This window comes from Malaya genurostris, chromosome 2, assembly GCF_030247185.1.
Source record: "Malaya genurostris strain Urasoe2022 chromosome 2, Malgen_1.1, whole genome shotgun sequence".
NCBI classification, from domain to species: Eukaryota; Metazoa; Arthropoda; class Insecta; order Diptera; family Culicidae; genus Malaya; species Malaya genurostris.
Genome location: NC_080571.1, coordinates 119,001,896 through 119,017,497, shown reverse-complemented (window position 1 = coordinate 119,017,497; position 15,602 = coordinate 119,001,896). Strand labels below are relative to the sequence as shown.

The 15,602-nt window shown below is 36.9% G+C and overlaps 1 protein-coding gene across 5 annotated transcripts in view; it reads right to left on the bottom strand.

Annotated features, from left to right (window-relative positions):
• The window catches only part of LOC131431618 (serine proteinase stubble), a 409,964-nt gene that overhangs the window by 58,059 nt on the left and 336,303 nt on the right, over positions 1–15,602 (bottom strand). For 3 of the 5 annotated variants that reach the window (XR_009229703.1, XM_058597441.1, XM_058597442.1), the window contains 6 exons: positions 9,701–10,043; positions 9,245–9,513; positions 9,038–9,183; positions 8,700–8,979; positions 3,042–3,231; positions 2,559–2,856 (listed from right to left, as the gene is read on the bottom strand). Coding sequence is in view for 4 of the 5 variants with exons in the window: in XM_058597441.1 (XP_058453424.1) it covers positions 2,559–2,856; positions 3,042–3,231; positions 8,700–8,979; positions 9,038–9,183; positions 9,245–9,513; positions 9,701–10,043 (1,526 nt within the window). In the remaining variant the exon portion in view is untranslated. The remainder of the gene's footprint in view (positions 1–2,558; positions 2,857–3,041; positions 3,232–8,699; positions 8,980–9,037; positions 9,184–9,244; positions 9,514–9,700; positions 10,044–15,602) is intronic. The other 2 variants (XM_058597443.1, XM_058597444.1) reach the window with 2 other exon arrangements.

Genomic DNA, 15,602 nt, shown 5'->3' with positions numbered 1-15,602 from the left:
CGAAAAAAAAATAGTTGAAAAAAAACTTTTTTGATGGCTGATTTTACGCGGATTGATTCTGGATATGGACTTGGATTCAGATGCTAAACCTGAAATGAGTTCTAGATTTGAACTCTGTATCTGACTTCTGGTCCCAGAGTCCGAACCTCGATTCCAAGTTTGAATTATAAATCTGGAATCTGGAACTGGATGTTAGACATAAATTCATGACGTGGATCGGGATTCTGGGCCTAGATTCTGGATTTGAATTCTTGGCCTGGACTTGAGTTCTATACCTGAATCGTAAACCAGAATTATTAGCCTGGATCCAGGATCAGAATTCAAGATCTTGGCTTGAATCAGGATTCAGAACCTGTATTATTAATTATGATCTGAATTCTGAACTTTGAATTTAGAAGCTGGGCTCTAGATTTGCATTCTGTATTATGGACCTGAATTCTGGACCTGGAATCCGGACCTGGGTTGCGGGTCTGAATTCTGGACCTGCTTTCTGAACATCGATTCAGGGCCTGAATTCTTAATCTGAATCTGAGTTTTAAACTTGTATCCTGAGTCTAGACTTGATCCAAACGAAATGAATTGTTTGTAAACTGAACAGGCTAGAACGATTGAAACCAACCATGAGACCTTCACTTTGATGATCATTGATTTCAAATCCTTAAGAAAAACTTAAATTAAAAGTTATTCATAATTATCTCATACTACTGAATGTTTTATAATAAATTGCTGAATATGTTACCGATAGCATGAATCAAAAATTATGCTTTCCCGTTGAGTATAAGATGTTGAGAGGTGTTTTTCAACATCTCTAGAGATATAAATCAATATAACAGTTTCAGATTCGAGAAGGTTAAGAGGTTAAGTCAATCTGTACCCCGACATAATTTTTGAAAATACGGCAGTCCGACATCTTTTTCTAGGTCCGATGCTGCCGGGTGAGATCCGTACAGATGGTAATCCCAATGGTGGTAATTCGATTATCAAGAGTGAGAAGATTTATCATTTCGAATATTCTCCGTTTATTTCTTCAACATATCACAAAAGCAGTACGGCCTATTTATTCACACTATTAATATAGTAATTTTAAAAGATTTTCGCAAGATATGATTTTTATCAATCAAATTGTAGTCCTGAAGATTAGAAATGATATGAAAAAAAACGAACTTATTCAGATATAACTGTTCCTAGATGCTAAAACAAATTTAAAAGAAAGAGTTATCTGTAAAAATGAATTAATTTAATATATATCGTTTGTTCTAACCCGGCTTCAACCCCAATATGCTCGTTCGCCGGTTTCGTATCCTAAGAGAAGGAAGCGGGAAGGCTCGACAAATAAAGAATAAATAATTTTGAATATGTATGTTGAACGAAGGGATAGTTAGGTAAAAAAAACAACTAAAATTGAAACACTAAAAAATTCGGTTATCGAATTGAGAACAAGGAAACTCTTGCAATTGTGGTAGTATGAAATCTAAAACTGCGATAAATTTTCTTACTACTGTGGGCAAAAAATAGTAAAAGCTTTGTTCATAATTTCAAATTCTTTATTTATTCTTAAAATTTCTATTTCGTCCCTCTCAAAGAAATCCCCCCGGACACAATACACTTGTGCCAACGTTTTTTTTTTCCTTTATTAAAGTCAATTTCCGAAATAGCCTTCAATGCGCGTAGCAATTCAAGTTTGATGCCTTCGATTGACTCAAAACGGTTTCCCCGGAGCGGATCGCTACTCGAATAAAATGCCGACAAGGGACGCAAACGAAGTGAGCTCACCACCAACAACAAAGTTTGTTCGGGCATAAATTGAAACAGTTTTGAGACAAATGTAGGATATTTTCTTTTCTCTAAATGAAGGTTTCTTTTGTTTCGAAAAGAGTTTCGATGCGAATGCACAAATATCCATCTTATCCTATCGACCAACGAGTTAACATTGATATTAATGTAGTAGCGGAGCTAATAAAGAATACGGTTATCTTATTTTTGGGCGGCAGACGAATAGATTTCGAAAGTTTGACGCAATCACGTAGAGCGCAAAATAGATTTCATTTTTTTTCTTTCGATCGTGCTTATCTGAGCTTGCCTAGTCTAGCATTTCCGATTTAAATTTATAGCTGATTAAATCTAGAACACTTCTCAAATAACCGATGCTCTCCCGCGATATTCACCTAAAATAATCAATTAAATCGATAAAGATGAAGTTTTCGATAAGTTGAATAGCGATTGATTTATACTATCAGTTTTGCTGTAGCCCGAAAATGCTGCTTTCGCTTGTTTTAATTGCAAAACGAATCCCGAAATTTTTACACCCATCTTAGATTCAACACCGTGCCAGGGGTAGACAGAACTCCGCTTCGCATTTTCAGTTCTCTTAGCGGTAATGGTGCAGGCATTAAGTGGCGGCAGAATGATGATTCTCGAACAAGCAAACAGACTGCCTGTTTGAACCGACGTATTCTGCACTAACGCAGAGAAAGTTTGTTTGCACAACAACTTCAATTATTTAGCGTAACTCTGTTTGAGAAGTAATTTGAAAAGTTTCCCTCTGGGAGGGAACTTACCTCCTGCAGTACTGACGGTAGCGTTCCGCCTTCGCTGAGCCGCCCCCAGCCAGTGACGGTAGCGTTTTCACCGATTAGCAGATCATCCGTTCCTGGTAGACAAATTGGGCTTATGTGCGGTGCGAATACCAGCGCCTGCTCCAGCTTCACCAACGCCAGGTCGAACTCGTACGTGAAGAAGTTGTACTTGGGATGTACGACCTTCCTTGCGACGGCACGTTCCGTGTACGGCAATTGCTCCTGCACGTGCGAGAAGTCATACTCACCAACCCGTATTCGTATCTGTGACGTTAGTAGGCTAAATGAAAATTAAACGGAAAAGGAACATTAAAACTGATATTAAATGCAGAAGTTCACAACACAGTACGTGATGATAGCAGCATTGAATAACGGAACTATGACAGTTAAGTTTAAATTCACTTTGTGAAATAAAATAGCAAACAACTCTGAATTAAGACTACATAAAACGCTAAACTCATTTACTCATCTACACAATGGCCTGCGGTGACAATCCAGTTATCGTTGACTACCGCTCCGCCACACCGGTGCGTGCTGGAAAACCCGAAGAAGGACGTCCTCCGCACCGACACCTGCCAGGGCCATCGGCCAAAGGGGGCATTTTTTCCACCTACGATTCGAGTTTCCGGACGACCCATCGTTTGCACTCCGCACTCTATGGGAAGAAGAATGAAAAAACGGAAATAGTTAGGTAAAACGAGGATAATCAGCTGCATGTTTTTATTAGTTAAGAAAACGTGAAGAAGTGGATTCGTAATTATGGTTATGAGTATTTTGTAATGAATAATGAATCATTGGCGTTACCAGGGTTCAGGTGCTATTTTGTTACTGGTTTGCGATAATCGCGGAAATTTTCTTCTCGCTTCCAAACGTAGACTTTATTAGTCAAATGTCTCAGACCATTATACACTTTAAAATCGTTTTTTTTATTTAAAAGATATTTTTTCAGGCCTATTTGCGTACAAACTTTACGTGGCCAATTGAGCCGATTTTTTAAATAAATAAATATTTGTTTTGTATTGGATCTCGTTGTCACCCTCTTTCTAGGAGGAGAGGAGCTTCCATTTCCCTCCTTGTTGTTGATTTCGTTACTAGTTGCTGTAGATGCGCCTTGTTATACATTGTTTGCAGTTGCTGGTTGATTGGAGGGTAAGTTGTTAACTACAGCTGGTGTACTTTGTTCTATAGGGGATACATTGGATGGTTTCGTTGAAGGGTATGCTTCATTGTTGTTGGTGGCTGTCACAGGTGTACTAGGGTTGCTTGGGGTTGGTGTGAAGAAAGCACCGTTGTCCTTTGGTGTAGTTGTCTCCTTGTCCAGTTTATCACATGGCTTACCGTAGTGAACAGCTTTTTGGCAATATTGACATTTGGCCATCTGATTGTCATAGGTAACAAGTGATTTGCACGGGATTCTTGTATCCTGACCAAAAGCTACATAAGAAGGTATAGGCCTCTTCAAGCGCATGCGTAACAAACGTACGGCATTTAGAATACCGGGGAAAAAGTTCTTCCACTGTTCTTTTTCGATAGAGAGAATCTCTCCGTATTGGAACACAGTTTTGCGAATATAAGGATCGATTACGCTTGAGGGAAGATCATGCACACACACTTCGATAGCACTATCTTCCATATATACTGGAATGTTGTACTTAATGTTCTCGTGCTCCACATAGCGCACATTGTTATTGACTTTTTCGAAATGAATTGCATCCAACTCTTAATAAAACGTTTAATGTCAAGATGCATTTGTTCTTTCCACTGCCCGAAGTCAACAATAATTGTAATATTTCGTACCGGCGGTAGCTTTTGTTCGTTTGGTTCACTCATTTCGAGATCGTTCTATTCTTCACTACACAATACTGTACTTGGTTTCTTCCGTCTCGAACGTAAGCGGTTTTGTTGTATCGACTGACTTGGATGAGATGTGAAAGCGAACTAACTCAAGTCTTTTTGTGAGCAAGGGCTACGTACTGCATAGAAAATTCGCTTGAAAACCGAAAAAAATTGTTTTTGCCGGATGTCTTGAAAATAAGTAGAATTTTTGTATCTCGATTAGATTTTTTTTTAAATAACACCAAATCTAGAACCGCTTAGCTTTGAAAATTCACATAAAAAACCGCATAACTTTGGAAATTTGCATAAAAAAATCGCTTAAAAACCGCATACAAGAGACTTGAGTGTCTCAGTTTAATTAGGTATGTGCACAGAAAAATACAACCACAATGGAATTGCATTAGCGTTGTTATATTGACAACCAAAAACGTATGGTTTATGAATCCACATTTTCCTATTTGTTAGTATGCAACCAACACCGCTAACGTAATTTCACTGTCTGTGTGACATACGGTTTGCTGACACAAAAGCATTGTTTTGAAAATGGAGTCGAAAGAACAATAAGTTCTTGAAGATACTCGGCGAATTTTGTCGACCCGCATCGGTCCGATCATAGGCCCGATTATCGGACCGATTAAGCACGATAGACCGATCGTAGTGCTTCAATCGGCCCGTCATTGGACAATTCTGCACCAGTGCATCAACCACGTCAACCTGAAAAAGCTTAACGCATTCATTATGTATCGCTAGAGCAAAAGGGCGAAGAGATACCAAACAAAGCATTTTCGAGCCGACATCTCCCCGATTGGCACAATGACGCTAAAACTAAATGTAGAGGCGCTGCTTGTTTAGAGATGATACTTTCAGAAAGAACTGTCAAATTGGTAGGCAAATTTTCAATTACTTCACCGTTCTAACAATTTCTTAGAAAAACGGGCAAACTCATTTGAATAAACATAGTAGAAGTGGAAGAAAAAGTTGTTACTCTGAGATGGTAATGTTTATTTGTTTATTTAATGGTAGATGGTAACGTTTATTTTGAATGGAGCCAATACCATTTTTCAAATGCCCAGAAATAACAAAGTATCCATAATTAATGGTACTCGATCGCTAATCATTCTAGTACGAGGAAAATCAATATTACATTAGTTTTTTCCATGTTTAAACGTGGTTTACACTCGTCAGCTACGCAGTAAAGTATTGAGGTATTAAAGCTAACTTCGGTCGATCATACCAAGATGAGATCAGATGGTATAACACCAACTTTCAAACGGTGCTGAACATGCTTGCCAGGAAAGGATACAAGTCGCACAAAGTTAGTAATCTGAACCGGTACGTAAGACAGAATTCCGTGGTCAAAAAGTGTACGAGGCTCCTGTACGACAATATTTTAACAAAACACCAGAGTTGATCGTTGATCGATGACGAAACATACACCAAACTCGATTTTAAGCAACCCCTGTTAAAAGTTTTACATTGCTACTGGACGTGGGAAAAAGCACGGGAAGGTTCAAGTTTTTATTTGTCAAAAAGTTCGCGAAGGATGCCATGATTTGGCAAACGATTCGTAGTTGAGGTCTGAAAATGGAACCATTCGTCACAACCTCGACAATGGCATTGAAGAATGCCTGAAAAGCCTGTTCATCCGCAAGCACAACGGTACAGTCATCTTTTGGCCCAAAGTGATCCGGTAGTTGGATGCAGCCCACAAGATCCATTTTGTTCCCAAGCTCTGAATTCTACTAATTACCTGGCAGTTCGACCTAGTATTGGGTAGTCTTAGAGCATACAGCATCGACAATCGTTTGTGAGGTAGGGCTATTGTACTAATAGTCGTATCATTAGTAGAGTAGAGAGAACCCGAATACCTGAATTTTTACAGGTTCGGATCGGGTACGCGTAAAGATTATATTTTTTAATCGGGTAAAGGTCGGGTACGAGTTGAAAAAATGGTATACCCGATATACCCAACTAAGGTCATTCATGGGACCAACTGTGGAGCAATGTTAATGCATTTTCCATCAAACTGACCAGAGTTTTGGACACGATGGAATTCTATCGAAAAAGATTTAATTCTTAACTCGAATCGGTTCTTTGTATCAAATGGATACAAATTTCACCTTCAAATTAAAATTCAAGATGAAGTAATTAATATTTCTACTTGCGTTTCTCACGATATCACCAGAAGACACTCCAAAAAATATCACACTGTGGTTCCCCTGTATCAAATTGATACAATTCATAAAGGCAGTATTCAACGTGAACTTGAGCCCATCAGAACACCTTGAACTTGTTTGTTTATAAAAATAAACGTTCGCATGATTCACACCCAACAGATATCACCCAAACTTGGCACAAATATGTATTGCACAGAGAAAAGAAGTATAATGGTGTTTCGATATGGGAGGAAGGAAATTGCAAGTGTCCCTGGAAGGAAGATCTTAAGAGAAACTGATCGAATTTGACGAGAATTGAAACATCTTGATCAGTACAGATAACACTCTAGTCTTAGAGAAGGTTCAAGGAGTATTTTCAGGGTAAATATGTAGCAAGTGTATCTAACAAGGGGGGAAGGAGGTCTTATTGATGTCATTTCCGTGGAACGAAGTTAATATAGATTTAAATGTGACAACCCTGCACGCTATACAAATACCGTTTTCGTTTTTGAACCTACACGCGGGCGACTCTGACAGGTTGCTAAAACAAACACATAAAAAGTTGTTTGGGCGACTCTGGGTCAACTCTCGGGCTGCTCTGATCAATAAACAAAAAAAGTTGAACAAAGCACACTGTGTGCTAGGCAGGTGCGTTTTCTTCTTCTTCCGTACCACCACGTACCGATGCATACCGATTTTGCATAATTTTGTATGACAGATTGAAAGTTTTGATACTCATTGCCCTATAATTTCGAAACCGGAAGTCGGATCTGGATGATATTGCATAGTGTTTTTTTAAGACACTGAGACCTTTAATTTGAATCATGATTTGTGAAAATCGGTTCAACCGGTGCGGAGAAATTGAATTGAGTTCCGGTTTTGGAGTTTTTCTGCATTATTACCGGTGCGTTCGGAAGCGGAAACCGGGCACTAGTAGACCCAAAGTAGATTTATATATCCACAAACTAACAGGGTCTGCCAACTAGATGAATTTACTACTAAATTTTATAAAAATGTGCACCTCATTTCGTCCTCGCTTGTAAAAAAATACTCTTGAAATCGAAAATTGTTACTAATCGCACTGTAATACCGGAAGCGGAAGTCGATTCTGAATCAACATTTAGGGGACTTTTCATTTGCATCTTAGTTTGTAAAAATCGGATTAGAAATTTCCGAGAAAATTGAGTGCGCATTTTCTCATATATTTTCACATTTTGTCTTGTAATTCCGGAATCGGAAGTCAGATCGAGATAAAATTCAACATCTATGGGACCATAAGATCTTTCGTTTAAATCTAAGTTTTGTGAAAATAGGTCACGCCATCTCTGAGAAAATCGAGTACATACATACATACATACGCATCTACACACACACTCATGTTCAGTTCGTCGAGCTGAGTCGAATAGTATATGACATTCGGCCCTCCGGCCCTTCGGGCCTCGGTTCAAAAGTCAGTTTTCACAGTGATTGTATAGTCTTTCTGTATGAGAAAGGCAAAACACGTTATCGAGGTTTTGAACGAGCGAATGCCAAATATCAGTGTTTTAGCAAAAAAAAATTGTGGTCAGGGGATACATTTGGAAATATGTTGCACGTTTCTGTATTCAATGCATTTGGTAAATTTACTGCCCTTAGTAAATTCTTAGAATTTATCCACCTGTATCAAATCTTACATAAGTAGAAAAGAAAATCAAATATTGTAAAAGTGTTCAAAAAATCTTATCCTGTGATTTTTGGTATGAATTCAGTACGTTTCGATTGCATTTATCAGTTTGATACAAAATAACAATTTCTGAGGGACGGATGCAGGTTAAACCACATGGTTAACCGATTTGAATATCAATATTTAAACATTTTATAGTAATAATCGAGAACGGCTACAGACATTCGACTAATGCACGGTGTTCTATGGTGTAGTTTTGACAGTTTTTGATCCTCTCGTATAATCAACAGCTTATTCGATTTGTACTAGTTCAAACAACTATGACTGTTTGTTCGCGTATTGTGAAAATTGTTCACAATGAATGTCAGTATTTTGCACGATATTTCAGACGATGTTGTTCATGGAATGGCAAACAATATTCATTTGTTCAGCTGATTCCCGTACTATTTTTGATAATTGAAAACTCACCGTAGTTCCTTGCAGCTGACAGCGTGGACCGCCCCGGAGCCATCGTATACATTTCGGGAGACGACGAAAAGCTCCCACCGTCAATCACAGTCGATAACGACACCGCCGCTAGGCTCGTGTTGGTGTCAATGGTAGTGGTACTCGGTGGTACCAGCTCCGTTGAGAAGGACATTATTGATGTCGGAGGTTCCTGCGTTGTTGGCCTCCGCGTAGTTGTGCTAATAATACTAGTTGTGGTCGTATATTTAACAGTAGTGGTAGTTGATTTGGTCGGCTTGGCCTGAAAGAGAAAAAATTGATTACATGTAATATTTGTTTCAATACTTACGACATCCTACCGATGGTTTTGGTTTTAATATAGTACTTTGAATATTATTTGAACCCGATAGGATGGGTTTTTTCGACGGCTTGCTTGGTTTTGGTGGCCGGGTTTTCGTGATGAAACTAGGTTCAGTCGTAGCTTGCCAATGGGTGGTGAATATTCCTTTGGAATAAAAATTAAATTAAAAAATTGCGGTTGTTAACCACGTAGCAAAGAAACCTACCAGTCGACATACTGCTAGCCGCCATTTCCAAATCCGACTGCTGTGCGGGTGTCGATAAGGTAGAATGTTTATTTACAGTGCCCTCTGTTGGCTTTTGACTAAAAATATGACTGATGGCGTTACTGCTACTGGAACTGCTAGAAGAGGATGACGACGGTTTGTGGTGTGGGTGGTGATGTTGGTGATGAACATGCGACGGTCGTATTACTAATGTACCGCCATTACCCGGGCGGTATATGGTTGTGTAGCCATTGCTACTAACGAAAGTACTATATGTTCATTCATTCACAGAATCGTGGTTTTAGGTTGGCACGCGTGGGGAGTAAGCACATAAAAGGGATGAAACGAAAAAATAGGGCAATTATAGTATTAGTGTATCTGACGACTGCCGTTCGTGGAGGTAATCGTTAGTATCTGTTATTCACGATAGACAAACAGTGCTGGTTATTATAATACCTAGGCTTCTGTGGCTTATGCTTGTTGCTGCCAGCCGGCTTTGGACGATAGGTTACAGTCTGATGGTAGTTTTGTGGTATCACATTATCAGTCAGGTTGTGTGAGCAGCAGGACCCAAACATGAATGAGTCGACACAAACACCCACGTGCTGACCTTCGGACTTGATGCATTCCCACACAAACATACAGGTGCCTTCTATTCCGTTTACTGTACAGGGCTTAGGAGTAATTTTGAAATTTTGACTAGTACCAGGTGTCGCCTTTGCTATCCAACTTATCATGATGACCAGTAGAATCGATGTTTTCCATCGACTCCACATCGTGGTGGAGCGTTTCGTTATACCTGAAATGGGAAGAGGAATAAACATTTTTAGGCGATTTATCTCTTCAGATTGAGAAAATTTTATTTGGTTCTCCTGCTTCTTGTACTTCTACAGATTGGTGTGGTTCCAACATAGTATATGAAATACTTCATAAACTTTGGATAGATTCCAAAAACGCCATAGAGGTTCAAAATAAATGAGCTCATTTCAATCACTTCTAACGCGAACTTTGTTTACAAAACAAAACCTAATTCCTTTCATTTTATTGCACAAATTAATGACAATAGTTTCCGCAGTAGGGAGAATCTCGTCGTAAACACATGGCGATGATGCAAAGTTCGTATTGCGTTATCGACTGTAAATGCATGCGCGCTGACTCACCAATGCTCCGAATGGTTTGCCGCCAAGGGAAGTGGTCTGTTTGATTTAACGTTCCTAGATCTTGCCAGTGTAGGTTCATTTGAACGAAATTTTGTCTAAATCTGCTCGTGATTCCGGTAATAAAACCTCAACAGTCCAGCTGAGAAGCTATTATTAGCATAGCATATTGCATTGGAAGCCAACGTAGACGGATGAGCTAATTCAAATTTCTAAAATATTGTTCGCATAAACAAAAAGGGTGAACACAGTGTTTTCCATTTCATTTCCTTTCATTACTGCTTCACAATGTCATTTTTTCTGTAATAGATAATCAGTTACATAGATTATTTCAATATTTTTTTTCGTTTCTCATGTATATATTTAAGGCACGAAATTGAATATGAAATTATTTATCACATCCTTATCAATAAAATAAGATTAGGTGATGATTCATTATGTATTCGATAGAAATGGCACACCGAAAATATTTTGTAACTTCTTTTGTAAAATCTTATTCATAGCAAACTAAAGTATTAATAATATCCTTTTCTCGAATTTGACCTTCTGTTTCAAATGACTTCGCAGCCGATTCGGAGCGTACAAAACATAGGTTGCATGGCTAGTGACACGATCCTACTGACACTAATACCGTTTTCGTTTATTGATCAGAGCAGCCCGAGAGCTGACCCAGAGTCGAAAAAAAAAATTTGGATTAGTTTGTTTTAGCAACCTGGGGTCGCTCTAGATCGGACTCCAATAGCGTAGTTTTGCTCTGAAAATTGTCTCGGGTCGCACCACGCATCCATGCGAGTTTGTTTATTTATTTCTTTTGTATATGAGTGGTTGTTTAAGGCGCGTACCACATGTTTGTTTTACTCGGAGTCAGAGTCGCCCGCGTGTAGGTTCTAAAACAAAAACGGTATAAGAATCCTTCCGGGCTCGAACACACGACAGTTTGCTTGTTAGACCAGCGCCCTACGTTCTGAACCACAATTCCGGGGTCTTAGTCATAGTGTATTGTTTATATTTGGCAAGTTTTATTGTTATTTTAACAGTAATCCCAACCATGACGTCAGAATAAGAAACTTCTACCAGAGGAGTTGAACAGCTAAATGTCGCAAAAATGAAGATACAATTAGAACACTAGGAAAATAAATAGTTGAAAATTTGATAACTAAAGTGAAAAGTTTGATGAGAGCATTCGAAAAATGGAAACTGAAATGAATAAAACCAATGTTGTTAATCGCAACTCATTAGTAGTCGCTCAACGAAAATTTCAAGAAAATCCGATAATCAGTTTCATTTAGATGAGTAAGTACGTGCGTGCCATTTTTGTCGAATACACCCTTTACTAATGAGTCTCATAAAATGACAAATCAATTCATTGCAGCACAATTTCATATCGTTACTGTAATTCAATCAAATTTTTGGTTCAAATGATGTTTATTTCATAACAGCGTTGATTAACATGTCGTGTAAAATTGATTAAATCAGTTTATTTTCATGCGCAAGGATGCGACAAAAAATTTAATTTATTATCATTCAATTTCCTTCTTCGATTCAAGGTTACGGTATTAATTCTAATCAATAATAACCGAATTTATTTTTACACTGAGTGAGAGTTGCAAAAATGTTCAAGTTTATTGATCCATATATTTTTTCGTAAACTTTCGATCGCACATTACCAATTCCGAATTGGAATCGAAAGATCTTTGCGTATACAAAGGGTGCCCGAATCTGATCTATCCAAAGTGAATTCCACTGAATAATAAATCTTTTAAAAATAGATTGAAAGAAATTTATATTGCACTTAACCTTAGGGCACACCCTCCGCTCCATTTAATATCCAGGTTCATAATATTCTATATCAAAAGAAATCTGCAGAAATAAATCAAATATGAGTAATCGCATAGCAGAAGTAAACAAAACTGTTGAATACATGAATAATGTTGTTTATGTGAAACAGTGTGTTTATTAGAAACACAAATAACGCAATGTTTTACTAGTAGAACGCTAATGCAAACTAATGATTTCGTTTATTGTTTATTCGCAACCATACAATGTGATTTCCGATACAATGTCAATTATTTTTTCTTTTGCCATTTCAGTAAATAAGGGTGCTGTATGGAACACAAATTTGGTCTATATTTAGATCAAAAATATCTTGTTCATATGCGATTCTTTCTGATAGCCAATTAGGATAAGCACAAGAGTACTTTTACTGCGTTATTGGTCCAAATCAAAAGATACATTTTTTTATGAACAACATAATTGGGAACATTCAGGTATTACTTATTACCTTGGGTAATAATATTGGCAGTAAAATAGCCTCTTTTGGGCACTAAAAATTCTTCTTGCTCTAAACTTTTTGAATATCTCATACTACCAATAAAATCATCTACTCTTTGTTGTCATTGAGAATCACAAGCCACGAGGACCGCTTCATCGCAAAACGCTCACCTAGCTGTTTGTTTACATGATAATCGTGGTTCAATTTGTAGATTGCATAGTTGCTCACTTGATTTCATACCAGGGTCGCTTTTACAGAGGGGCAGTGGGGGGCACGTGCGGCGCTGCTACATATTCTCTCATAATTTATGTTGAACATTCCATCAAGTAGGTAGTAGGTCCTTGCAACAGGCGATTAGTCGTTGGGTGAATTCAAAACAGCCAACTTATGCCTGGAAGTAGTTACCAATCCGAAATTACTTGATACGTTTGAGATGAAGGCTGAACTAACACTCGTCTGGAGCTGGTCAACGTAGTTCAACATTAAATCTTAACTATCCAAAATAGGAGTATTTTGATTCCCCATGAATAACATTCCTTCTCTATTTCAGATACAGATCATACGTACTGACGGAAGATGACTTGGAAATTTAAACGCGGTATCTATAAATAATTTCACAATTCCTGGAAGGATTATTAGTGTCAGTAGGATCCATAGTACTAGCCATGCAATGATTCTGTACACTAAGAATCGGCTGCGATGTCTGTTGAAACAGAAAGGCCAAATTCCACCAAAGGAATGTAATGCCAAGACTTTGCTATCTACATGGAACCGCAAAACAACCTAATTTTAAGTACATTCCACCCAATTTGGGGGTTCCGTTCAATAACCTAATTTTTGGTAAAGTGGCTCTAGGTAGTTTCCGTAAGGCACGTGCAAAAAAATACTTAAAGATTAGTTATATCTACTCAATGGTAAGTTATATTTAGTCTACAGTTGAGTCGTATTGAATCAATTTCAAGTTGATACGGTTTACTTAATTTTGGCTTATTGAACGAAACTCTCGCTGTTGGGTGGCTTTGCTCTTTGTATTTTGACAACAATGGAAGGAGCGAACGGAAGAAAAGATTCAAAAGAACTCAAAATTAAGTAAAAAGAAGTCAAACAATAGGTAGTTTTTATTTTCCGTGTATAAATAATTACACATTTCGATGACGTTGACGTTTTGCGTTATGTGCATGATAATTGAAGTTCTCTTTTAGCAGACCCTGTCAGCTTGGAGCGAAATCAATCTTCAGTTCAACAACGCCATCGCACGGCATCACATTCAACATATCATGTCAATTATATGGGTACGTAGCCCTGCTATTTTGGCGCGCACGAATTTGACATTTCTCTCCCCTACACTGAGCTAAATTTTCTTTTTCACATTATATGATATTCTAATGATTTTGCGCTATTAGCATTTCCAATAATATTTACAAGATGTGTTCAACATCATGTCAAATATATGAGATAATCTTATGAAACATAAAACTCTTCTTAACGTTATTTTCACAAGATTTCCATATAACGAATGAAATTTCCAGTCTGAGTCAAATTTATTGGCGCGTCTTATAACCATTACTAGATATCCGCACAACATATATTGGAACAATCTATGAAGCGCATATTATATTCACTTCGAATTTATTTATTTATATATATATATATATATATATATATATATATATATATATATATATATATATATATATATATATATATATATATATATATATATATATATATATATATATATATATATATATATATATATATATAAATATATATATATATATATATATATATATATATATATATATATATATATATATATATATATATATATATATATATATATATATATATATATATATATATATATATATATATATATATATATATATATATATATATATATATATATATATATATAGGGTAACAGAGGTATTTTGGCCCACTTTAGGATTGATTTTATTTTGGCCCACTTGCACAAATATCCACCAAATGTTGTGATATCTTCGAAAAACCCTTCCGCAATAGGTAATTTAATATGATAGGCATCAAATTGATGCAACATGGGTTACTTAACATGGATAAAATCCGATAAAATCGATAAAGTTTGTTAGGTGGGCCAAAATATATGAAGTGGCCAAAATACCTCTGTTACCCTATATATATAACTTTCAATATAGGTCATACGAATAGCAGATAATTGCCAACTACTACTTTTCTTTGAGGATTCAAGCTATACTAGTATTCCATTCGATAAGGGAGCACCTCATGATATTTGCGAAAGAGAAGTGAGATCCCGAGACTGAAAATAAAAAAATGAATCTTACTAAACAGATAGAGTAATGAAATGTACCGGATATATTTCATGGTTCGTTAACGCCTATCCTTGAACGAAGTTGGATGAGCTGTCTTGTCAGCGATTTAAAATTACATTGAGATGCGAAACTTCCCGAAAAAAATGGTCTGGAGCAGTTGATGAATATCGATAACACAACTATTCACGACTTTCATCGGATTTCCATATAAATTATATGGGATATTTTTATAACTTTCATTATGATAACGTTCATTTAGATTTGACGTACACATTAAATAAAGATTATAAGTTTCCATATAATTTCTATGAATTATATTCTGCGTATGATTCATATGACAAATCTAATGAATATAAGTAAGATTTTCATTTCAGTGTACTTCTATGTATGAGATTCGATGCGGACTCACCTGAGGGCGACATGCTAGCAAAAAAGGATGTTGCCAATGATTTGTTCGGGAAATGTGAGAGCTGGATATCTTGTTAATATGATGTCTTTGCTTTTAGGTAGCATGACACTACATCAGGATGTTTTTTGGAGTGTCACCATTTTTTTTTAAACAAAGCGCACAAATATGTAAATTTTGGCACAATTAAATTTACCACAACTAAGTATTC